At 42.1% G+C, this 25,957-nt stretch overlaps 1 protein-coding gene across 5 annotated transcripts; it reads right to left on the reverse strand.

The window, feature by feature from the left end:
- Positions 1–224: 224 nt before the first annotated feature.
- Positions 225–25,199, reverse strand: ZFP90 (ZFP90 zinc finger protein). Of its 5 annotated transcripts, none has more exons than XM_036274284.1 (5): positions 25,019–25,199; positions 24,675–24,741; positions 8,524–8,650; positions 7,792–7,887; positions 225–3,940 (listed from the first exon to the last, which is right to left on the reverse strand). In XM_036274284.1, the coding sequence occupies exons 2-5, from the start codon at positions 24,705–24,707 to the stop codon at positions 2,292–2,294; spliced, it is 1,905 nt and encodes a 634-aa protein (XP_036130177.1). In that variant the 5' UTR covers positions 24,708–24,741; positions 25,019–25,199; the 3' UTR covers positions 225–2,291. The 5 variants fall into 5 exon arrangements, with proteins under 5 accessions (XP_036130177.1, XP_036130180.1, XP_036130181.1 ...); XM_036274287.1 differs by having other exon boundaries at positions 25,071–25,185; XM_036274288.1 differs by lacking the exon at positions 25,019–25,199 and adding an exon at positions 24,910–24,943.
- Between the last annotated feature and the right edge of the window lie 758 nt (positions 25,200–25,957).

Genomic DNA, 25,957 nt, shown 5'->3' on the forward strand with positions numbered 1-25,957 from the left:
GGGGAGTTAAGAATTAACTGAAATGATGATTATAAGATATTCAGTACAATGACTTTAAAGTAGTAAGCATTCAATAAGTGGTAGCTGTTATGAACTCACCTGGCTGTGATGAGTTTTGCAGTTAATTCCTCCTCCTTGATATGCCACTCTTTAATCTTAGCCAAATTCTGAAAATTGAAATAGACAAACTGACTCCCATTCAACTAAAGAGGCTATTTATTGAAATAATACAATGATGTTACAAAGATGCATTTCATGTGGCCTAGAAAGCTATGTGTTCACAAGTGCATGGTGGATGGATGCTGGGACTCCAGAATCCTCTGCTCAATAGCCACACATATATCCTGGGCTCCCTCCTTGTCAATAAAGATGTGCTGAGATTCAGAGATTGGTTGGATTTAGGCCAGGCTCCACATACAAACCAGTGGTCTCCTAGAACTAAGTCTTTATAAACTTCCGCAACAGTAGGGTAGCACTCAACTGGTTACAATTCATGCCCTTCTTACAAATAGTCCATTATGCGAACCCCAAATCAATCAGCAGCAAAATGAGTTCCTGATAGGTATCTTGGCCAATCAATCAATAGGGGAACGTTTGAGTATAACTACCCAAACTATGTACCAGACAACACAAGCATGGCTTTGGCATTGTGTGTGCATTAAGCATGGAAAATCATAAACAAGACATTTTAAATGGTTAATGTCCTGGAAGGGCAGATCTGCTAGGGAGTATCCCATCTTGCTTCACATGAGATAGACACTGGGCTAGACAGCCCATATTTCAGCCCCCAGGCACAGTTTCCTGTGAAGAATTATGAAGAATGTTTGGGAGCTGCCTCATGTTGTACAGGATGAAACAAGGATGATATATCCTCTGCTACCTGGCATGCAAAAAAGCCAGTAGGAAAGGTTCACCACCAACACCACTCAAAGCACTCCTCCCAATGATTCATCAAGATCGGAAAATTTGCTTATAGAGGGGAGACACTCTTGTATGAATAGGGTTAATGTCCATAGTTGCTTTGACATTTATCTGCACTATTAATGCCAATGAACCAACAAAGGTTCTTGAAATTCCTTTAGGACAGTCTATGAAGTTACATTAGGAGACATGAAGGATTTGTGTGGGCTAATGAAGCTTAGCTCTCAGGCTTTACTGCTGGGAAATCACTGCAGAACTTAAAAAGTTAATTTTCTATGGTGAAGTATTTCCCTGGCACACATGCTAATTTAAAGACTAATGTTATGGCAAGAGGTAACTGGATTTAGACTTCTCTACAGTAAAATTAACCTGGGGAAAAATCCTTGTCCTAGTTTTGTGTTGTTTCCCTACTGACCCAATATAGGAAGCCTGGGGCAGTGCAAAGAGGAAGACTTAATAGTTCCACAATACTGACATGTTAGCTGAAAATATAATTATGATACTTGGAAAATGGAAAAAAACTCACCAGTAGTTCAACCATTTACAGTTTCTGTTAACATTTTGGTGTGTAAGCTTCCCACAAGTTGCTTTAAATAAGTTTGTGACAAATTTGAATGTCTTGCTGCCTTGTATGCTTTTATGAATTCCCAGTGTATCCAACTCATAAGTGCTCATTAAATGTTTGTGCACCTGATTTAAAATTTAAAAGCCCTCTGAAGTCCAAAATACCTTTTCAGTGGCAAGACTTGGGGCCAAAGATCCAGGAGACCAGCATCCTCCACCCAGTTTTGCCATTATAAGCTGTATTACACTGTGCAAACCACTACACGTCTTTGGTTTTCAGTTTATTCATCTGTACAATGAAGTGGTTGGACCAGTTGATCTAATTCTTTGTATAGTGCACTTCTGGAGGTGGAATTGGTTTCCATGGTGAATTTAATGTAAGAATTGCAACTGCATGCAGTTGTCAAGCAATTTAAAAAATGAATTTTGATCATTACTGCAGGAATTTTATCTATTAAAAAGGCTATAAACAGTAACAGTTACTAGTCAAACTGTTGAAGGTTGGTAATCTCCTGCATATATATTAAAAAGCTTTATAATGTCCAATATATAGGCATATCATTCCAACAGTTTATATATTTGTTTGTAGTTGTTTTTATAAAAGTTTGTAACCAGATCCAAGAATGTGGCTTTTATTTATAAAAAAAAAAAATTATTTACTAGCACAGAGTTTTCTCTGTACACAACATAGACATACACATAATTCATTACATTCTCAAACTTTCACTCCAGAAAGAATCCTTTGATACAGAGCAAGAATAATATTTTAGCTAAAGTTTTCTGCACATTCTTTAATTCCAGGGTTCCTAGAGTTTATTTCGCATATGAATTCTCTGGTGTTTAGTCAAAGCTGAACTTCGACTGAAGTTTTTCCCACATTCCTTACAAGCATATGGTTTTTCTCCAGTATGAATTCTCTGATGATCATGCAGATTGGTTTTTTTTCGGAAGGCTCGCCCACATTCATTACATTCATAGGGTTTTTCTCCAGTATGAGTTCTCTCATGCTGAATGAGGGATGAACTCTGACTGAATGCTTTCCCACAGTCAATACATTCATAGGGTTTCTCTCCAGTGTGGGTTCTCTCATGCTGAGTAAGTGATGAGCGTCGACTGAAGGCTTCTCCACATTCATTACATTCATAGGGTTTTTCTCCAGTATGAATTCTGTGATGCTCTATGAAACTTGTACTCCTTTTGAAAGCTTTTCCACATACATTACAATGATAGGGTTTCTCTCCAGGATGAGAAATAGGTTGTTGACTGAAGGTCTGCTGACAACCATAAGGGTTCTCTCCGATATGGATCCTCTGATGGTCAGAAAAGTCTGTAAAGTGACTGAAGTCTTCCCCACAGTCACTACAATGATAGGGTTTCACTTCAGTCAGAGTGCTTTCATCTTGAGTAACAGATGAGCTGTGCTTGAAATCTATGCTGTAGTTATTGCTTTGGTAAGGTTTCCCTCTCTTATGAATCCTCATATGTTTATAAAGAGATGGGCTCTGACCAAAGGCCCTCCCACATATGCTACATTCAAAAGGTTTTTCTCCAGTATGAGTCCGCTCATGCTGGACAAGGGAAGAACATCGACTAAAGGCTTTCCCACATTCCTTACACTGAAAGGGTTTCTCTCCACTATGGGTGACCTCATGTTGAGTGAGGGATGTGCCATGCCTAAAAGACCTTCCACATAAGTTACACCGATAGGGTTTCTCTCCAGTGTGAATTCTCTGGTGTTGAACAAGAGAGGAGCTGCGCTGGAAGGCTTTCCCACAGAGATTACACTGATAGGGTTTCTCTCCAGTATGCGCATTCTCATGCTGACCAAGGGACGAGCTATGCCTGAAGGCCTTCCCACACACGTTACATTCAAAGGGTTTCTCCCCTGTGTGAATTCTCTGATGCTCAGTAAGCTGTGTCTTCCAGAGAAAGGTTTTACCACAGTCAGTACATTCATGGTGTTTCTTTGCAGCATAAATTCCCTGATCTGTACCATTGGGAAAAACTCCCTCTCCTTTATGAGTTTTCTCATGTTTAGTAAGGGATGATCTATGAATAAAAGCTTTTCTACATTTATTACATTTATAAGGTTTCTTTTTTACAAGGATATTATTCTGATTGAGTGAGTCTGAATTATGTCCTAAACTAATTCCAAGTGTATCACATTCACTAGACCTTGAAGGAATGTTCAATTGTGTAACCAGGTCTGTGTTCAATCTAGAGTTTTCACCAAATTTATTATGCTCAAAAGTTTCCTCTGGTGTGATTATTTTCTTCTGGGTGGATAGATCTGGCCCCAGATACCTCTTCCAGTTTTCCTGGTGCCTCTCCAACTGATTGCTCACATCCCAAGCATCTTCTAATATGGCATGTGAGAGATCATCTGTGTGAAGGGATACTTCAGATATGCTCTGCTGCAGATTTGACGATTTAGCTGCAGGCCTGGTCTTCCAGTCTGAAAGAAATCCAAAGTGCAAAAGTCCCTGTTCCCTCCTGTTGAAACAAACTGCTACAGTAGAAATGAGGAAATGAAAGAGATTCAAATTATACATGACCCTGTTTTGAAATTAGCCCTGTAGCTTGGGGGAGAATACCAAAAATAGAGGAAAGGAAGACTGAAGAGATGTGATAGTGCAGACTGTAGATCCAGAGGAAATGGAAGTCCAGAACTAGGAAGCCCACCTAGGAGAGCTTGTTAGGGAGTAAGGAAATAAGTGATTAAGAGAGTGTTAGGCATAGATACAAAAGCAACAGGATCATAGTCTGTCTTACAGGATCCTATCTGCTCTCCATGAATCCTGATCATTTTACAAACCACCAAAGAATCTATCTTCTTAATTCATCTATTTTATAATTTCTTTAAAGTCACCTCTGAGGCTCCAGATCTTCAAACCCTGCAGAGAAAAATCTGCAGCTAGTGATCTAACAGAAATGATTCTTTGATATATTTGGAGATCAAGAGCTAGATGTTACAAGCTGAGAAAAATATTTCAGGAGAAAAATCATCCTTGCCCTTTACAACTTTGAATGTGGTTTTAGTCTATTTGACTTCTGGTTCTACACTAGTTACTGCTCTTAACCAAAAAGGACTTACTTTACTCTGCCTAATAAATTGATCTCTAAAAATCATTAACAAATATTGAGCTCTAAGTTAATAATATACACATGAAAAAAATGTAGGAACGAAATATACTCATTTGCAACTTGGAAATGTGTCAAAAAGATAAACCGATAGACAAATAGATGAAAAGGTATGGGATAAAGCAAATATAATAAAATGTTAAGTACAGAATTTTGGTAGTAGGTATGTGGTGTTCACTGTATAGTTTTTCAACTTCTCATATATTTAAAGATTTTCATAATTAAATGTTAGGAGGGAATAACACAGTAACTAAGAGGCCCTAAGCTCTAAAATTCCTTACCCCGTAACAAGACTCAATTCTCAATTCCTGAGGACAGGCAATGCTTTGCATTTCTCTTAGAACGCTTCTCAGTGGGACATTCAAGAAATGTTTGTTGAAATAAATAATAAAGTTATTTCCCAAGCCAGGTTCCATAACAGTCAATCAAATAATTTCTAACTGCCTTCTACATGCTTTGCACCACAGACAGAATATATAGAAATAAAATACTCGCCCTGGCCGGTTTGGCTCAGCGGTTAGAGCGTTGGCCTGAGGTCTGGAGAGACCCGGGTTCGGTTCCCGCTAAGGGCACGTACCTCGGTTGCAGTTTGTCCCCGGCCCTGGTTGGGTCGTGTGGATGGTGACCACTCGATGTGTCCCTTGCACGTTGATGTTTCTCTCTCTCTCTCTCCCTCCTACTCTATCTGAACAAAATATCAAAAAAAATAAAAATAAAAAAAATAAAATACTCTAGGAACTTGAAATATGAGAACATAAATGAGACTCAATCTTTTGACAACTAAGCCCTGCCCAGTTTTGCTCAATGGTTAGAGCATCAGCCCACGGACCAATGAGTCGTGGGTTAGATTCTGGTCAAGGGCACGTACCTTGGTTGCCATTCGTCCCTGGCCCAGGTCTGGGTCACGTGGCAGGCAACCAGTCAGTGTGTCCCTCTCACAATCGATGTTTCTCTCTCTCTCTCTCTTTCTTCCTTCCTCCCACTCTATAAAATTAACAGAAAAAATATCCTTGGGTAAGGATTTGAAAAGAAACAATTATCAGATGTTTTATTATTAAATCTGGATTTGTGCGGTAGAGGTGATATAAATGGTATTTGTGATCAGGGAAAGAAGAAGTAAATATATTAGTACATATTAGGTTTCATGAATTAGACCTTGAACTTAAAGTAGATGGCTTTGGATGGGCAGAAAGCAGTATCTAATGAGGAAAAGTATATGCTGCTTACAAAGAACATTAAAAAGAAGTTCAACCTAAATAAAGGTTGTTTTAATAGAAATGGAAAGATAATAGTCGAAGGTATGGTGCAGACATTTAAATCAAGGGAGTTTGTTTCCTATGAGGTACAGGGAGCAATGGAAAGGTTTTTTTAGAGGAGGGTCATTTAATACAATAAGGTCCATCGAGTGATGAATAGATAAACAAAATGTGGTCAATACGTACAATGGAATAAATACAAAGGAATGAATACCAATAAAAGAAGTACAACATGCTATATGCTACAACATGAACTCGGAAAACATTATGGTAAGTGAAAGAAGCCAGTCACAAAGAGTTACATATTATATAATTCCATGTATAGAAATACCCATAGAGAGAAAAAGGGGACTAATGGTTGCCAAGAGCTGAGGGGGGAATGAGAAATAGAAAGTGACTGTTAACAGGTCTAGTGTTTCTTTGTGGGGTGTTGAATATGTTTTGTAATTAGATAGTGGTGATGGCTGCACAACTCTGTATATATCCCAAAACCACTGAATTGTACACTTTAAAAGGGTGAATTTTATGTTTTGTGAATTATATCTCAATAAAGCTATGATTTTTAAAATCCAATATGGATTATAAAAAAGATAGAGGAAGCAATTTCAACTGTGAATTATAGTAATCTAAGCCTGGAGCTTGGTTTAAAATGTCACCAAGTGGAAGTTAAAGGCAGGAAAATCTAAGATACTTCTCAAATCAGCAAAATAACCTGGGTTGAAAGTAAAGGACTAAACTGACTATGGTGCCTGGTCTGAGAGATTAGAAATCGTAATAGGTTTCTAATAGGCAAGGAGTGATAGGCAAGGTAGAAAAATGTGCTGGCTAGGGATGAAAATGATTAATTTAGATTTCTATATCTTTTTTTTTAAATCTTTACCCAAGGATATTTTTGTATTTATCTTCAGATAGAGTGAAAGAGAAACATCGAAGTAAGAAAGACACATCGACTGGCTGCCTCCCGCAGGACCCGGGCCAGGGCTGGGGATGAACTGTAACCAAGGTACATGCCCTTTACAGGAATCGAACCCACAATTCATTGGTCTGCAAGCTGACGCTCCAGCCACTAAGCCAAACTGACCAGGACTAGATTTTTATATCTTTAATAAGAACTGAGTGGGACTTCCAAGCAGAGGTGTCTTGTGAAAAGGAATAAGTGACCAGGATACAAGAATGATTTCTGAGTCTACAGCATAAATAAAGAGCTGCAACTACCAGAAGGAAGGTACCCGTTTAGTAATAGAGAAAGAAGGGGGAGGAGGCAAGAGGGCAGACCCCTTAAGGCAGATTTGTTTAGGGGGAAAAGCAAAAAAAGCCAAGAAACACTTAACAAGTTGGGAGATCAGGAGAGGATGATACATACCAGGAACTGCAGAGGGAGGCAATGAATCAAATCAGCATGAACACAGAATGGATGGCAGACCATTTTGCTCCCGCAAAAGGTGTGGTCAGGGAAAGCAGTCTGAACACAAGTTATGAAGAGAGGAAGAATCAAGGCTGTGGCTATTTCCTACAAGTCTGGGGCAGCTGATAGTGAAAGCAGTAAGACACAATGAGAAGGAGACATGAAAGTTCAATTATGTCTGAATGAGTAAGAAAAGGGATCTCTACATAATGATGGGAGACTGAGGACACCAGAGGAGAAAACAATTCAGCAAGTAGGGTTATAGGATACGGAAAGATGGTATACTGAGTATATAACAAAGTGGTATCTTTCCCTCTAAAACCTACCAGCAGCAGGAGCACCCTATTGGAGAAGGAAGATATATAGAGGTGTCATCCAGGAGATGAATCAGCCTCCTCAGCCTGTCTATGAGCTCCCAGGACAGCAATCTGAAAGTGCTTCCTCTTCCCTCAGCTATGCCATTGTCTGCACTGACTCCTACATGCTTGATCTTCACTCATTTACCTGGACAGAAAGATCTTTGGATTTCTCCCTCTGATAGCCATGGCTCTTCTCCTTGCTCCAATTTGAAGATCACTTCTGGTTTGGAAACTTGATATCCTGCTCATGGATAAAAACACAAGATTTGTTTTTTGTGTGCAAGTGGACAAAGAACCCTCCTACAAGTCAGTACTAGTCCTTGATCCTCAGGAACTCTGAAGGAAAAGAAAAGGTGCAACTTGAGGAGTCATGCAATCAAACAGCCTACTTCCAGTTCTGCAAAAGAAAGACCTTTGATCTAAAGAGCAGGCTCAGCCCTGGCCGGTTTGGCTCAGCGGTTAGAGCATCAACCTGCGGTCCGGAGAGACCCGGGTTCGGTTCCCGCTAAGGGCATGTACCTCGGTTGCAGTTTGTCCCCGGCCCTGGTTGGGTTGTTTGGGTGGCAACCACTCGATGTGTTGCTTTCACGTCGATGTTTCTCTCTCTCTCTCTTCCTCCCACTCTATCTGAACAAAATATCGAAAAAAAAAAAAAAAATGTCCTCGGGTGAGGATTAAAAAAATAAATAAATAAAATAAAATAAAGAGCAGGCTCAGAAACCCATAGGCTGAGTCTCAAAAAGATGAACAAGTTCTGACCCTGAACACCCACACCCTGCTCACAGTCACCTAAGCTACAGTCACAGAGTCCCACAACCTTAGCAACTGAGAAAGGAAAGTCCAACCAATGGGCAAGACATTGAGATGTGGCCCTTACCAAGAGAAACCAGGTTGCTGTAGTTCTCCAGCATCACATCCCTGTACAAACGCCTCTGAGCAGGGGCCACGTGGTGCCATTCTTCCTGGGTGAAGTCCACAGCCACATCCTTGAATGTTACTGATTCCTGTAGGATCACATTCCTGCTCAAGTAGGATCAACCCCACAAACATTCCCATGGCAACATACTGTAGGGTTTATTAGAAACAATGATCACACATTTAATGTCCCAAGGGGGCAATGTTGGGTTAAATATACTAGTTGTTTACATAATTATATAAAGAATCTAATATTCAGGCCAGAAAGTCATGAGGAGCAATATGTGCTGCCACCCTTAGCTTTTGCCTTATTTCCCTTCAAAGCCAAGACTTTTTATACAATCACCAATTCCTCCCTGCCCATGCACTTCCTTTGTTACAAAATACAAATGTGGTGGGAAGTAAAAAGTGGAAGTGGGCGCCCTCCTTCACCCCCATTATCAATCTTAATTTAAACCCTAGAAATAACCACAGTTAACAGTTTGGTGCGTACACTTAAGAGTCTACTTTCCATGTTTCTTACACACACACACACACACACACACACACAGTGTCTTGTTTTGTGAAATATTATAAATATTATTCCACAACTTATTTTTACATTTAACTGTGTACCTTGGAGATCTTCCCATAGCAGTACATATAATTTCACTTGATTCTTTTGAAGTACTTCATAGCACTCCACAGTATCATAATATTCCCATTACCTAAAACCAACAGCACCCATTGTACTAAGAATAAGATTCAAACTCCCCATCACTTACTGGGCTCTAGTTATGCTGACCCTGTTGATCCCCGAACACATCAAGCTTGTTCCCACTCTGAGCCTTTATGCTTGTTACTTTCTCCCTCCCAGGATCTCCACATGGTTGACAACTACTTACTATTGGTTATTTAGGTCTTATCTCCAGCATCACTTCCTCAGAAAAGCTGTCTTAGCACCTTCCTCTAATTCACTTTCTATCATATTACCATGTTTAATTTTCCCCCAACACAGTTCTCCCTCTCTGTCCAAATTCCTGCGACCTGAACTCAGGAACCAAATAGATTCAGATAAAAAGGACACTTCTACTTCTAACCATTATCTGAGATTGCTTACTTGTTAGCTTGTCTGTCTCCCCCACTGTGAGCTTCATGAGAACTTTATCTGTCTTCACAACAGTAATATACCTAGATTGATACCTAGTACATATTGGATGCTTACAAATACTGAGAATGCATAAATGGACCAGGTCCTGTTAACAGACATTTGGCTTATTTCTAATATTTTACGATTGCAAATATTACTGCATTAAATATTCTTTGTGCGATTATGCTAGATTTTTGTGCGATTATGTGCAATTTCTCTGGGATAACTAGCTAGAACTAAAATTGCTAGGTCAAAGATCTTTTCACACTTCTTTTCCCATTCCAATCACTTTTTCCTCACCACCCCACTGAAACTAGGGAGACTGAGGTCCTCCATGCCATTCATTCATCAGTTCTGATGCTCATGGGTTGATTTTTGGCTTGCCTTGCCAGTCCTTGTTAAGCCACGAGACACCTGTCACCACGCCCTTCTTGAAATTTCTCCTTTGGTCCTGGTTACTTTCTACCTCAAGAAGGATACAATAAACTATGGTAAAGGCAATTTGTACAAAAAGGCATGGAAAGCAGAGCCATGAGTTCGCTGGAGCAGTGAGGGAGGCTACTTGGAGGTGGTCTGCCTTTATCCATGCCTCTTCTCCCCATGTGCTTGGCTACAGCTGAACTGGTGGACTTCTTTCAGTTTCCTGGAAAGTATCATTCTTCCCACCCTCCCACCAGTCTTTCCCTTGCTAATTCCATTTCATACTTCAGGTGTTGGTTAGCAGATTTTAAGGCTTCTGATCCCCCATTGGAGGGTCAATCCCTGTATTGTGTGCTTTAAGCCACCTGGCACCACCACAATTATTCGAATAGACCTAGTAATCTACTTAATGTTTGTTTTCCTAATTAGATGGTGAGCATTATGAGGGGAGCAACTACACATTTGTTTTTAAATTGTAAAACACTAGTATCCCACAAGTGCCTGACCCACACTACACATCTGTTTCCTGACTGAGTTGAGCCTTAAGGAGATGGTTGAGATTTGAATTTTAGAGAATCAGGAATGGGCCCATCCACTGAGTGAGGTGCATGACTGCATTCATACACACTGGCTTCTCTGTGGCGAAGTTCCCACAGGAACAGGGAAGGCTTGAAATGTGGCAGATTTTTCTGACCAGCATCAGAGATCTGTCTGTGCCAGTTAAGATGACACTAGGTATTTCCTAGGTGTCTAACTTGACCACATGCACTGCGGCAAGAAAAAAAGCCAATGAAAAAACACTGCAGTTCTTGAATATGTTTCAGTTTATTTTAAAATGTGTTATTTATTAGAGCATGATACAAGACAATGTATAATAAAGTGAGATGCTATGAATGTGCAGGGCAGAGAAGACAGACAGAGGCACAGAGCCTTCAAAGTGGGCTATACACTGGGCCTTAAGAGATTAAGTACTGATCACTTTCCTTCTGAACTCTTTAGGAGGGAATCTAGGAGAAGCTTCAGGCTGTGACTAGACTTCCAAGTGACTCACCAAAGAAGCTTACCCCACCCTCGACCCCAGCATCTTCTCAGATGCCCCGTGAAGAAGATTCGGCTGGCACTCAAGCTGTCTCAGAAGTACTAGCCAAGTACATTAGTCATTTCACTCTCAACTCCAATACCCAATTCCCTTCCCTCTACCAGAATGTTCACCTAACGACAGGACAGAGAAAAAAATTTCCAGGGGTGTGGACTGGAGCTGGGTCAAGGCATGCTCTAGAGACGTGGAGTGAGGACACTGACAATTGCTCAGAAAGAAAGGATGTAAAAGATGTTACAGGTTGCCCTGGTCAGTTTAGCTCAGCAGTTAGGGCGTTGGCCCGCAGACCAGAGAGACCTGGGTTTGGTTCCTGCTAAGGGCGCATGCCTTGGTAACAGTTTGTCACCGGCCCCGGTTGGGGTTCTGTGGGTGGTGACCACTTGATGTGTCTCTCTCATGTAGATGTTTCTCTCTCTTCCTCCCTCTCTCCCTCCCACTCTATCTGAAGATAAATGCAAAGAAAAAAAAGATGTTACAGGTTATTAGATAATGCACCCTTTCTCTGCTCCAAAAAGACCCACGGGAGAGGAAACCAGAGATTGAATCAAGAGTCAGAAGATTTAGATATAGCTGTCATTACTGCCTATATCATGGAGATCCTTCTGATAATATCAGCATGAAGAATGATTATAACATGGAGTCGATTTAGCTATGAACCTTATTCTTGTACTTTTTTCTCCTTGCTAGTAATTTTAAGGTCATTATGCAGCAGCTTAGGTAAGCTACTTTGTGCTAGGATAGGCTGTCAACCAATATTTTGATAACCTGTAACAAAAGTTCTGTGATGTCTTTTTCTTGAATCTTTATATTGTCTACCTAGATGCCAGTAACTTATAAAAAAATCAATTTAGTTTGCATTTAAAGGACTTCAATATAATGACCTTATTGCAGGGCAACAACTAGCCTCTGCTATTCTACTCTTGGTCCCACAAATTCTTTTCCTCATGCACTATCGGAGTCATGTCTCTAAAACACAAATTTGATCATGTTTACAAACTTTTCATTTCTTCCCACTTTTCCCTATTCCTACCACCCTTACCCTACTCCATGCCACCATCATCTACTACCTGGACCATTGCTACAACCTCCTAACTTGCCTCTCTCCTCTTCCACTCATGTCTTCCTCCCAAGTCTGTTTTCCATATGACAACTAGAGCAATCTTGTTAAAACATGCATATCAAGTCACTTCTTTGCTTTAAAGCCTCTAATAGCATCCCTATAAAAAGCCAAATCTTTACAGTGTCTACATAGGCCTTCACAATCTGGCCCCCTACTATCTCCCTGACTTCATCTTGAACCTCATCCCTGACCTACTGCTCTCTCCCCTTCCTTCACTCACCCTGCTCTCCTTACAGTTCCCAGAACTCACTACACATGCTCCTGCTTTGGAGTATTTGCTCTCACTGTTCTTTGACTTGGAAGCCTCTTCCAGCAGATATGCTTGTGGCCCCCACTCACTTCTTTCAGTTCTTTGTTCAAATTTCATCTCATCAGAGAAGCCTTCTCTGACTTCCTTACATAAAACAGTGCCCCCGACAGTGCACTGTCACTCTCTTATTTTCCTTTTTCACAGCCCTTACCACAACACATCATATATTTATTTGTTTGTAGTCTGTATTCCAAAGCAGAATGTAAACTCCAGGAGAGCAGGAATATTATCTATTTTCTCTCTGTTTTTCTATTATTTTATTTTTGTTACAGATGTTTCTCCTTTTTTTCCCCATTGACACCCTCTTTCCCACCCCCCACCCCATCACCGGCTTTGTTGTCCATGTCCATTGGTTACGCGTACATGCATATAAGTTCTGTGGTTTATCTCTTCCCTCCCCCCACCACACCCTCTTCTGAGGGTTGTCAGTCTGTACCCTACTTCCACGTCTCTGGGTCTACCCTTTTCCTCAGACTGGTATGTTCCTTATATTCCACAAATAAGTGAGATCATGTGGTATTTGTCTTTTTCTGCTTGGCTTGTTTCGTTTAGGATAATACTTTCCAGGTCCCTCCATGTCGTCTCAAAGGATAAGAGATCTTTCTTTCTTACAGCTGCATAGTACTCCATTGTGTATATGTACCACAGCTTTTTTATCCATTTGTGTACTGATGGACACTTGGGCTGTTTCCAGATCTTAGCTATTGTAAATAGTGTTGCTATGAACATGGGGGTACATATATTCTTTCTGATTGGTGCTTCAGACTTCCTAGGGTACATTCCTGGAAGTGGGATCACTGGGTCAAATGGCAATTCAATTTTTAATTTTTTGAGGTAACACCATAGTGTTTTTCATAGTGGCTGCACCACTCTGCATTCCCACCAGCAGTGTACTAGAGTCCACTTTTCTCCACACCCTCGCCAACACTTGTTGTTTGTTATTTATTTTCTTTCTTTCTTTTTTTTTTATCCTCACCCAAGGATATTGTTCAGATAGAGTGGGAGGGAGAGAGAGAAAGAGAAAGATTGACGTGAAAGGGACACATCGGGTGGCTGCCACCCCCGCACAACCCAACCAGGGCCGGGGACAAACTGCAACTGAGGTACATGCCCTTGGCGAGAACCGAACCCGGGTCTCTCGGGACCGCAGGCTGATGCTCTAACCGCTGAGCCAAACAGGCCAGGGCGTTATCTATTTTTTTTATGGTTGAATCTCCATTGCCTAGAACAGGCCAGGCACATAGTGGGTGCTCCATAAATATTCAGTAAATGTTCCTTAAGATTAAAAATTAGATTCGTTACTGTGAGCTTCAGAACCCTTCCATAACCTAGTCCCCACCTTACTTCCACAACTTTAGCTCTCTCTGGCTTCTCCTCCTCTCTACACCAAAATTCAGTGTGCAGAAGAGCTATAGCTTCTTGAAACCAATCTCTTTCATCTCTGCAAGTGTTGCTTCAAAACCCTCGGCCTTCCCTCCTCTGCCTAGCTAACACTGATTCTTTCCTTGGAGGTCCATTCCTACTCCCAGGTCTGTGCTAAGTGCCCTCTCATATCCAACATGGCTCCCCTCTCTGGGCCTCTCTCCAGCACAGCTCATAGCACATGTGTTATGGTGTCTGTTATCTATTATTTACTGTGGGGCTAGAGGGTCAAGACCTTGTCCTGGGCACCTTCAAATCTCCATAATCATTTTGGTACACAAAAGACGATCAAGAGTTTGCATGATTTAGTAGGTAAAATATACTCTGAGAGTCTTGGTGTGAGTTAGCCACTCTGACTCACATCAACTTTAGGGCATTCTCAGAGCTGCAGGTCACACCTTAGACCATAATAAAATGACCCAGTAACATCTTGTAAACACTACTCACTCTTCTTCCAGATATAACTGAACTTCATCATCAACCCTTTTAAAAATTAACAAGAAATTCCAAAATGGCGGCACAGTGAATGTAAGCTACACAGACCGTCTCCCAGGATCAAACTGGAATTACAATTAAAACACAGGCAAATTGATGGGAAAAAGCAACAGAAAAGCAGCTTGCGAGGATCATATAACCAGGGACACTGACTTGATCCTGGTATGATTGCGGAGACGCGAGAGGGGGGCTGGGAGCACACAGCAGCGGCCTTAGCTGTGAGCAGCACCCTCGGGTTAAACTCCCAACCGGCTCCATAGCGCTGAGCTGGGACAGACACTAAAACAGCCACAGCCACTCACTGTGGCTCCGGCAGAGGGAGGGTGGACTGGACTGGAACTGTGTGGGGACACTCGGGATTTGGAGGGAACTCAGAGCTTTTGCTGAGTTCAAGCCACGTAGGACGGTGGCCATCTTGCTCCTTCCCAGGGCTCTGGGGAGAGGCAGTGGCCCCTCCCCTTACCCTGAGCACCTGAGGGAGTTTTTCATTCAACTGACAACCCAGAACTCTTCAAGTAACCGCTGCTGATAACCTCCAGGCAAAAAGCTACAGGATAACTGTATTATTCCTGGGCTAGCAACTCTAACCAAGAAAGTAAGACTTGACAGTGGTGTTTAACGTGCGTCCTCCCTCGCTCATCCAAACCCAGGAGAGGGAGCCACAAACAGCAGAACACCAATACCCACAGGGAAAATTTGACAGGCTCCAACGCACACTGTGATAGCCTAAATGGTGAATCACAGAAACAAAAGCCAAATGAAAGAACAAGTGACCTCTACCAAAGATGAGATAAATATGGAGCAATTACGCAAGTTAACAGAACTAGAATTCAGAGCCATGACCTTGAGGAAGCTCAACAGCATGAGTAAGGACATAGAGATGTTGAAAAAAAAACAATTGAAAATTAAAAACCACCAAGAAGAAATCAAGAATGACATATCAGAAATAAAGAATACACTGGAAGATCTAAACAGCAGAGTAGAGGAAGCTGAGGACCGGATCAGCGAATTAGAAGACAGGGTAGAAAAATCAACGAATCAGAAAACCAAAAGGAAAAAACGATTAAAAAACAGGAAGACAGCTTAAGAGAACTGTGGGACAACTGGAAATGTAATAATATTTGCATCATAGGAGTCCCCGAAGAAAAAGAAAATGAGCAAGGGTTAGAGAAGATATTCGAAAAAATAGTGACAGAAAACTTCCCTAATTTGGTGAAGGAAGAAGGCATTCAAGTTCAAGAAGCACAGAGGGCCCCAAGTAAGAAGAACCCAAACAGTCCTACACCAAGACACATAGTAATTAAAATGCCAAAAATTAAAGACAAAGAGAGAATCCTAAAGGCAGCAAGAGATAAGCAACAGGTTACCTACAAAGAAACCCCCATTAAGCTATCATCTGACTTCTCAAAAGAAACACTACAGGCCAGAAGGGAATGGCATGAAGTAATCAAGGTCATGAAAAACAAGGATCTGAATCCAAGACTACTCTACCCAGCAAGGCTATCCTTCAAAATAGGTCAAATAAAGAGCTTTCCAGACAAAAAAAAAGGTTAAGGGAATACATTAGCACCAAACCAGCACTGCAAGAAATGTTAAAAGGACTGCTGTAATTAGAAGAAATAGGAATAAAAATATAACCCAACTAAAAAAAAAAATGAAAATAAACAAGCACATATCAATAATCAACTTAAATGTAAATGGACTGAATGCTCCAATAAAAAAACAGAGTAGCTGATTGGATAAGAAAGCATGACTCATCTATATGTTGTTTACAAGAGACCCACCTCACAGCAAAAGACTCACATAGGTTGAAAGTGAAGGGATGGAAAAAAAATCTTCCAAGCAAACGGAAAGGGAAAAAAAGCTGGGGTAGCAATACTCATATCTGATCAAATAGATTTCAAAATGAAGGCCATAACTAGAGACAAAGAAGGCCACTACATAATATTGAAAGGATCTATCCAACAGGAAGATATAACCTTGATAAACATATAAGCACCCAATATAAGAGCATCAAAATATATTAAAAATCTTCTGGAGGATTTCAAAGGAGAAATCGACAGCAATACAATCATAGTAGGTGACTTCAACACCCCGTTGACACCACTGGATAGATCCTCTAGAAAAAAATTAGCAAGGAAACAGAGACTCTAAATGAAGCACTAGACCCAATGGATTTAATAGATATCTACAGAGAATTACACCCCAAAACTACAGAAGTTTCACATTCTTCTCAATTGCACATGGAACATTCTCAAAGATAGACCACATGTTAGGGAACAAACTAAGTCTCTACAAGTTCAAGAAGATTGAAATATCAAGCATCTTCTCAGATCACAATGACATGAAACTAGAAATCAATTGCAACAAAAACATGCAAAGACATGTGAACACATGGAGGCTAAATGGCATGTCATTAAACAATGAATGGGTTACTGAGGAGATCAAGGAAGAAATTAAAAACTTACTGGAAACCAATGAAAATGAACACACAACAACACAAAATCTATGGCATGCAGCGAAAGCAGTTCTGAGAGGGAAGTTCATAGCACTACAGGCCTACCTCAAGAAGCAGGAAAAATTTCTAATTTACTGTCTAACCTCACAACTTAAAGAATTAGAAAGCAAACAAAAAGAAAACCCCAGAGCAAGTAGAAGGAAGGAAATAGTAAAGATCAGAGCAGAAATAAATGACATAGAGACCAAAAAAACAATTCAAAGGATCAATGAAACAAAGAGCTGGTTTTTCGAAAAGATAAACAAGATTGATGGACCCTTAGCTAGACTCACCAAGAAACAAAGAGAGAGAACCCAAACACACAGAGCTACTATAATCAAAACAGCCTGGTACTGGTGCAAGAACAGGCATATAGATCAGTGAAACAGAATAGAGAACCCAGAAATGGACCCAAGGCAATATGCTCAATTAATATTTGACAAAGGAGGCAAGAGCATACAGTGGAGTAAAGATAGCCTCTTTAATAAATGGTGTTGGGAAAATTGGACAGCTACATGCAAAAAAATGATACTAGACCACCAACTCACACCATACACAAAAATAAACTCAAAATGGATAAAAAACTTAAATGTGACCTGTGAATCCATAAAAATTCTAGAAGAAAATGTAGGCAACAAAATTTAGGACATCATATGCAGCCTAATTTTCACTGATACATCACCTAAGCAACAGAAACAAAGGAAAAAATGAACACATGGGACTACATCAAACTCAAAAGCTTCTGTACAGCATAAGAAATAACCATCAAAATGGAAAGGCAACGCAATGTACGGGAGAACAAACATCATTGCCAATAATACATCAGATAAGGGGTCAATTTCCAAAATATATAGAGTACTCATACAACACAACAAAAGGAAGACAAAGAATTCAATTAAAAACTGGGCAGAGGAGCTGAATAAACACCTCTCCCAACAGGACATACAAATGGCCAAGAGACATATGAAGAAATGCTGAACGTCACTAATCATCAGAGAGATGCAAATTAAAACAACAATGAGGTATCACTTCACACCTGTCAGAATGGCCACCATCAACAAATCATCAAACAACAAGTGTTGGCGAGGGTGTGGAGAAAAGAAGACTCTAGTACACTGCTGGTGAGATTGCAGAGTGGTGCAGCCACTATGAAAAACACTATGGTGTTACCTCAAAAAATTAAAAATTGAATTGTCATTTCACCCAGTGATCCCACTTCCAGGAATATACCCTAAGAAGCCTGAAGCACCAATCACAAAGAATATATGTACCCCCATGTTCATAGCAACACTATTTACAATAGCTAAGATCTGGAAACAGCCCAAGTGTCCATCAGTACACAAATGGATAAAAAAGCTGTGGTACATATACACAATGGAGTACTATGCAGCTGTAAGAAAGAAAGATCTCTTATCCTTTGAGACGACATGGAGGGTCCTGGAAAGTATTATCCTAAGTGACACAAGCCAAGCAGAAAAAGAGAAATACCACATGATCTCACTTAGTTATGGAATATAAGGAACATAACAGTCTGAGGAATAAGGTAGACCCAGAAACATGGAAGTAGGGTACAGACTGACAACCCTCAGAAGAGGGGTGGTGGAGGGAGGGAAGAGATAAACCACAGAACTTATATGCATGTATGCCTAACCAATGGACATGGACAACAAAGCCGGGGACTGGGCCGGGGGTTGCGGAGGAGGGTGCCAATGGGGTAAAAAAGGAGAAACATCTGTAACAAAAAAAAAATCAACAAGAAGTATCAAATGTTCCCCTTCCTCATGCTGACATAAAAGGACCCTGGCCAAATAGTGAAGCTCAAAGCAAAGAACTGGAAACAGCATATATTAAGTTGAGAAGACTCAGTTTCATGGGTCCCTAAAAAGCCCTACAACTAGGAAGTATGTAATATCCTTGGTAAATTGCATATCTTCAAGAGATCCAATTTTCTTATCTATAACGTGGGTTCCCTGAAATAAAGAATTTTAAGCCCTGGCTGGTTTGGCTCAGCGGTTAGAGTGTTGGCCCGCAGACCAGAGAGTCTGGGTTTGGTTCCCACTAAGGGCACGTAACTCGGTTGTGGCTTGTCCTTGGCCCCGGTTGGGGTCGTGTGGGTGGCAGCCACTAGATGGGTCTCTCTCACATCAATGTTTCTCTCTTTCTCTCTCCCTCCCACTCTATCTAAAAATAAATGCAAAAATTTATCCTCGGGTGAGGATAAAAAAAAAAAAAAGAAGAATTTTAAGAGCAGAAGGGTGGAAAAGGTACTTCCAGAAAGGATAACACGTACTAATATAAAGAGTCATCTAGCTGAATCCGAAGACTCTGTCACTGATGTGTTCGGAATCAGATATCAGCCGGCTAATAAACAGCTCTTATTTGGGGAAAAAGAAAAAAAAAGAGTCATCTAGCCTGGCTGGAGTGGCTCAGTTGATTGAATGTTGTCCTGTGTACTAAAGGGTTGCCGGTCTGGTCGGGGTGTGTGCAGAAGACAACTGATTGATGTTTCTCTCTCACATCAATGTGTGTCTGTGTGTCCCTCTCTAAGTACATCCTTGGGTGAGAAATTAAAAAAAAAGTCATCCAACACTAACATATACCAATTCTAGAGGAGAGATCAGCTCACACTGTAACTCACTTTGAAACTTTACAAAACTGAAAACCAGAGAATGGCAGCTAATGTGTAAAATCAATCTAATTTATAAAAACTACCACCTCAAGACCAGGTTACTTTGCCCAATTAGAACACATTAATTTTACTGGCATATAGTATGGTGTTTTTATTTATTTTTTTCAAATACTGTCATTACTTTTTTCTTTTAGAGAAAGGGAGAGGGAGGGAGGGAACAAAGAAGGGAGGAAGGGAGACAGAGAGAGAAACATCTACGTGAGAGAGAAATATTGATTGGCTGCCTCATGCAACCCTCCTACTGGGGATCTAGCCTGAAATTGGGGCATGTGCCCTGACCACAACCCTTGGGTGCACAGAATGATACTTAAACAACTGAGCCACATTGGCCAGGGGCAGTATGGTGTTTTTATTCAAGTAGTCAGTGCTCTCTGATACCAGACCATAGTAGATTGGTAAGTTGCAAGTCAATAGCATACCTAACAATTGAGTACAGAAAGAAGAAAATTACTGTTAGCCTTTAAACACATAATACAAATGTCCTATTTAGGCATCACCATTTACAGTATCCCAACTGGAAATCTGGACCTCATCCGTGCGGGAGGCAGCCACTCAATGTGTCCCTTTCACATCGATGTTTCTCTCTCTCTCTCCCCCCCTCCCACTCTATCTGAACAAAAAATGAAAAAATGTCCTCAGGTGAGGATCAAAAAAAATGTATTATATATATGCTCACGTACTTTTTTTTTTTCTTTTTAATCCTCATCCAAGGACATTTTTCCATTTTTTGTTCAGATAGAGTGGTAGGGAGAGAGAGAGAGAGAGAAAGATCGATGTGAAAGGGACACGAGTGGTTGCCACCCACATGACCCAACCAGGGCCAGGGACAAACTGCAACCGAGGTACGTGCCCTTAGCGGGAACCGAACCCGGGTGTCTCTGGACCACCGGCCGATGCTCTAACTGCTGAGCCAAACCAACCAGGGCTATGCTCACATACTTTTAATAAGACATATTTTAATAAAATAAACGTAATATAGCCCTGGCCAGGTGGCTCGATTGATTGGAGCATCATCTCGTACACTGAAGGGTGGTGGTTTAATTCCTACACAGGGCACATGTCTAGGTTGCAGGTTCAATCCACAGTGGGATGAGGGCGGGAGGCAGCTGATTTTATGTTTCTAAGGCCATTTTTCTCTCTAGAAAGTCAATGGAAGCATATCCCCAGGTGAAGATTAAAGAGAAAAAAAAGTAGTACAAGACATAGAAAAGACAGGAAAAGAATCATAGTTTTGAAACAGGTCTTAGAGGAACAGGCTTTGACATCTTAACATTGTCTTAAAGACAAAATTTCTTAAAACCATTTTGTGAAAGTCCGGTTGTTTCATGCAATTCTTTCACCAAAAATTAGGATCACTATAACTGGAAAAATATGTTTGCCATGTACAGAGCAGAAAATGTAGAAAGTGTAAAATTACTGCTTGAGGCTAAGTGATTACAAATGTTTGCTCGTGTGACATCCACTTACTCATGTATATTTTGGAACAAGGGATGAAAGGAACTACATGGTCCTGCCCTAAAGGAAATGAAAGTCCAGTATAGAGATGAATGGGTAAACATCATTCTATGACAGGTGTGCACAGGTGCTATGAGAATGCACAAGGAGGGGCACCTGATTTTACCCAGGGCAAGGAATGTCTGAGCCGAGGCTTAAAGACCAGCTCCTGCCCTGGCCGGTTTGGCTCAGCAGTTAGAGCGTCGGCCTACGGTCCAGAGACCCGGGTTCAGTTCTTGCTAAGGGCATGTACCTCGGTTGCAGTTTGTCCCCGGCCCTGGTTGGTCGTGTGGGTGGTAGCCACTCGATGTATCCCTTTCACATTGATGTTTCTCTCTCTCTCTCTCTCTCTCTCCCTCCCACGCTATCTGAACAAAAAAATGGAAAAATGTCCTTAGGTGAGGATTAAAAAAAAAAAAAAAAAAAAGACCAGCTCCAATTAGCTGAGGAAGAGGCTGAGAAAAGGGACCTCCAAACAGAGAGAGCTGGAATATCGCTGACTGCAAATATTCTGACCTAGTTCAGCAAGTGGCTTGGCTTCCCTTGATGGCCCAGGAGCATATTCTCTGAGTTCAGGTGACAAGAGCCTGCTGGGTCTGTTCAACCTGATGATTTAACGACAGAGCTCTTGGGATCTAAAATGAAAAGACACCAGGCCAGTCACTCTCCATTTCCTCCCCATGAAGGTAGAACACCAAGAAATCTGGTCTCCACATGTAGTTTTTTTCTTATAAAACTTTCCAATTTCTTACTGTTCTGGTGGTTTCAACTTTAAGAATGGTAAGCACCTTTTTTTATTCCTAATTAAATATGTAGTACACATACAAGGAAGAAAAGAATACATAGTGTTTACATAGATATAGATACAAATGATCCTACACATCCTAATTATTTTTCAGAGTATCCCCGCTCTACTGCCCATCTCTACTTCCATTACCCTCCCACCGTGGGCCACTTCAGGTATTTGTTAGCCAAGTCTCTGGGGAAGGTCACACCCATCAAAACACCTCTCTAAAGGAGCTCTAACTACCAAGCTCCTGCTCCTACACTTCATTATTAACAACAATCTTTAAAACTAAGAAGAAACGCCCTGGCCGGTTTGGCTCAGCAGTTAGAACGTTGGTTGGCCTGCGGTCCAGCGAGGGTTCAGTTCTTGCTAAGGGCATGTACCTCGGTTGCAGTTTGTCCCCGGCCCTGGTTGGGTCATGCGAGTGGCAGCCACTCCATGTGTGCCTTTCACATTGATGTTTCTTTCTCTCTCTCTCTTCCTCTCTCTCCCTCCCTCTCCCTCCCACTCTATCTGAACAAAAAAATGGAAATAATGTCCTTGGGTGAGGATAAAAAAAAAAAAAAACTAAGAAGAAACTGTACTAGTCCCCTGCTCCAAAACATTGGCTCAAGCTCTACTACGCTCCTTGCTGTTCCCTGAACTTCACCAGACACATATCTTGCTGTTTTCAGAGAACTCTTTCTCAAACCTCCTTCAAGTCTGCTCAGATGTCACCAATACCCTGGCCATCTTATTTAAAATTGTAATCCTACCACAAGCCCCCACATCCCCTCCTCAATCCTCTTACCTTTTCTACTTTCAATTATTTTTCTGAGGTACTGTCACCGTCTAGGATACCATATAATTTTTCTGTCTACTCCTTCTAGGATGTGAGCTCCAGAAAAGAAGAGACCTTTATAAATTTTGTTCACTAATGTATCCCAGTCACCTAGAAAACTGTCTCAATACATCACTGGGTTCAACGACTATCTGCTGAATGAATACATAAAAAGAATAAATGGATTACCAAGGCCAAAAGCAAAAAGTCCAAAGTCCTTTCTATTCTCATCTACCCATTGCCTACAACCTATGCCCACTGTCACATGGTACAATGGTTTCATGAAAATGTCCCTCATCTTCTTACCTCCCAACTCCCCTGACCTACAATCAGCTCGACCTTGATCCCCTTCAATTTCACCTGCTTAGATTCTGCTCCTACTCAAAGATGTCTCCACTGACTTTCCCAACGGCAGGATTTCCTCTTCCCTCTTTGTACTCACAACAGCCTCTGGATCTCTGCAACAACACTTGACACCGCCTTTCTTGTGCTCTACTTCTATATGAGGCTGTCATCCCTCACTAATTAACTTTCTGGGTAAGTTGTCGCATGAACCTCTGTTGTAGGTTCACTGTTCTGTTCGGTCCTTCAGCTGAAGTTCAGTAACCCAAGCTGACCATCAGGCCATTCATTGAGAAATGTATAAATGAACCAGAGCACTTGGGGAATGTAACTTTAAAAGTGAAGCTTAAAGCAGTTTCTAAAACTCACTGCTCAGAACACAGATCCACTTTCACCATTAAAAAGGCAACCCACATCTGTGGAAAGGATCATCACCTCCATGAGGTGTTAAGTCATCCTAATTCTCACAGCCTATTGAGACAACACTTTGCATAGAAAGGTGCTGATGACAGTGATTTGCTCTGGCTCGCCTCAAACTCAATAACTGTCTTATTCTAATGTTTTTACTCATCTTATTCCTTAAGGCTCACCCCTGTAAAACAAAAACATGTAACAGGAAGTAGTAGATATACAGGCATCTTATATCACTTATATGGTGTGTTAAATTTACTGTAAAATGCTTTTAAAGGACATTACTAGTTGGCATTTTTACCTGGATTACTCTTGTCTCACACACAGAGCCATTAGAATCTGATTTTCCCTTAATTCTAAAGAGGTTGTGGATTAAAATACCATCTCGGCCTTGATACATTTGTACCTATATGCTCTACGTAAACCAGTGGACAACCTCAGATTTGTGATGCTCAGAATACCTTCTCCCTAACAAGAACAAATGGGTTCACAATTCATCTTCATACTCATTACACTGAAGGCTGAACATCTGCGGATGTGCACTACTATACCTTCTTAAAGCAGAAAAAGACATGAAAAGTTATGAGACAAACACCCCCCCCCCCGGCCCCTTGCCCAAGAAAGCCTGTCTCCAGCCTCTTCTGCTGCAAATCCAGACCAAGCTTCTTAGGACCCTTAGGTTTGTGCATGGCTCCTGGGTCAGAAGCTTGGCTCCTCTCTCCTTCACTCACTCACTGGCAGTCACTTCCTCTAGTACAGCTGTCTATCCTGTAACCCCACCCTCTCCATTCCTTATTGACAAGAGTTCAAGGAACTGGTTTAGGACATGCATTTTCAACATTGATACTTTCCAACACATCCACTCTTAACTCCTCCCAGAAGACCGCACAGCCCTCTTCCCTTCCTCCCCCCACTACAGTCCCCCTTTTGGGAAGTCCGCTCCCCCCCAAACTCTGGACACCTTAGGTTTCACATAGCTAGAAGTCTCTGAGGGGACGACCGAGCCAGGAAACGGAGTCTCCAAAGGAGAACGATGGCTCCAAACACGCCCAGAAGTAGAAAAGTCCGCGCTGCTCACCTGGGGCGCGGCCGTCGGAGGCCTCGGGGCCATTCCTTCTTCTCAGGGCCAGGTTCCCAGACAGGGACTGGGGAGAAAAGAAAGGGCCTACTCACCCCACTGAAACCGCCGGCACCACCCCTTCCCTTCGTTCCCGCCTCCGTCCCTCAGACACTTTTCTCCCAGGAGAGGGGTGGAGAGGTGCCTGGGCCCCAGCGTGGGCCCGCCGCTACCCTTCTCCAAATTAAAGGCTCACCGCGTCCAGCACACCCTCTTCTGGCCACGCCCAGCCCCACCCGCAGGATGGTGGGCGCGGCCCCGCGGACACGCGCCAAACCCGTGGGAAGTGCCGCCCCGACCCGCACGTTCGGAATCACTGCCTCCTGGAGTTTCCAGATTTAGCGACCGCAGGCCCACCCAACGTCTGGGCCGGCTCTTCTCGTCCCCGCTTCAGGATCAGTCCTCTCCAATTCTGATGTACGGAGGTGCGGCCAAAGCCGCCTTAGTCGCACCGGGCCCGGACAATGGCCGCAGTGGCGGGGCAGAGCCGGAAGTGCGCCTGCGCACGCGGAGCCTCGCTCCCGCAACCCCGGTCCGGGCCAGCGCGCGGACTACACTTCCCAGAGGGCCCCGCGCGGCCTTTCAGAGGTCTCCTGAGAGTACTGCACATCTTCCCTGGCGCAGCGGTGGCGTGTGCTGTGAGGGCCCAGAGAGACAGAGCTAGGACTGAGTGCTGTCATTTTCACTTCTTCCTATAATAGTGTCTGAGCACCTCCTATTGTGCCAGGGGCATGTTGCTAGGGTCGGGATACAACCGTATAGAGTGGGAGGGAGAGAGGAAGAGAGACAAAGAGAAACATCCACCTGAAAGGGACACACTAATTGACTGCCACCTGAATGGCCAACCAGGGCCGCGGACAAACTGTAACCAAGGTACGCTCCCTTGGTGGTAACTGAACCCGGGTCTCTCTGGACCGCAGGTGGACACCCTAACCGCTGAGCCAAACGGGCCAGGGCAAAGACACTGCTTTTGAGGACCGGCTTGCATGCTTGAGGACAAGGGCGACAATGAAAACAAACGATCAACAAAATAATAATTTCAGAGAGAAACATCGATTTGTTCTACTCATTTGCGAATTCATTGGTTGATTCTTTTAAATGTTTTTATTGATTTTGTAGAGAGAGGAAGGGAGAGAGAGAAGAAAAAACACCCATGCATCAATTGTCTGCTTCCTGCAAGCCTCCCGCCTGGGATAGAACTAGAAAACCCCGCATGTTCCCTGACTGGAATTGAACCAGCGACC

The sequence above is a fragment of the Molossus molossus genome, unplaced genomic scaffold, assembly GCF_014108415.1.
Source record: "Molossus molossus isolate mMolMol1 unplaced genomic scaffold, mMolMol1.p scaffold_m16_p_21, whole genome shotgun sequence".
NCBI classification, from domain to species: domain Eukaryota; kingdom Metazoa; phylum Chordata; class Mammalia; order Chiroptera; family Molossidae; genus Molossus; species Molossus molossus.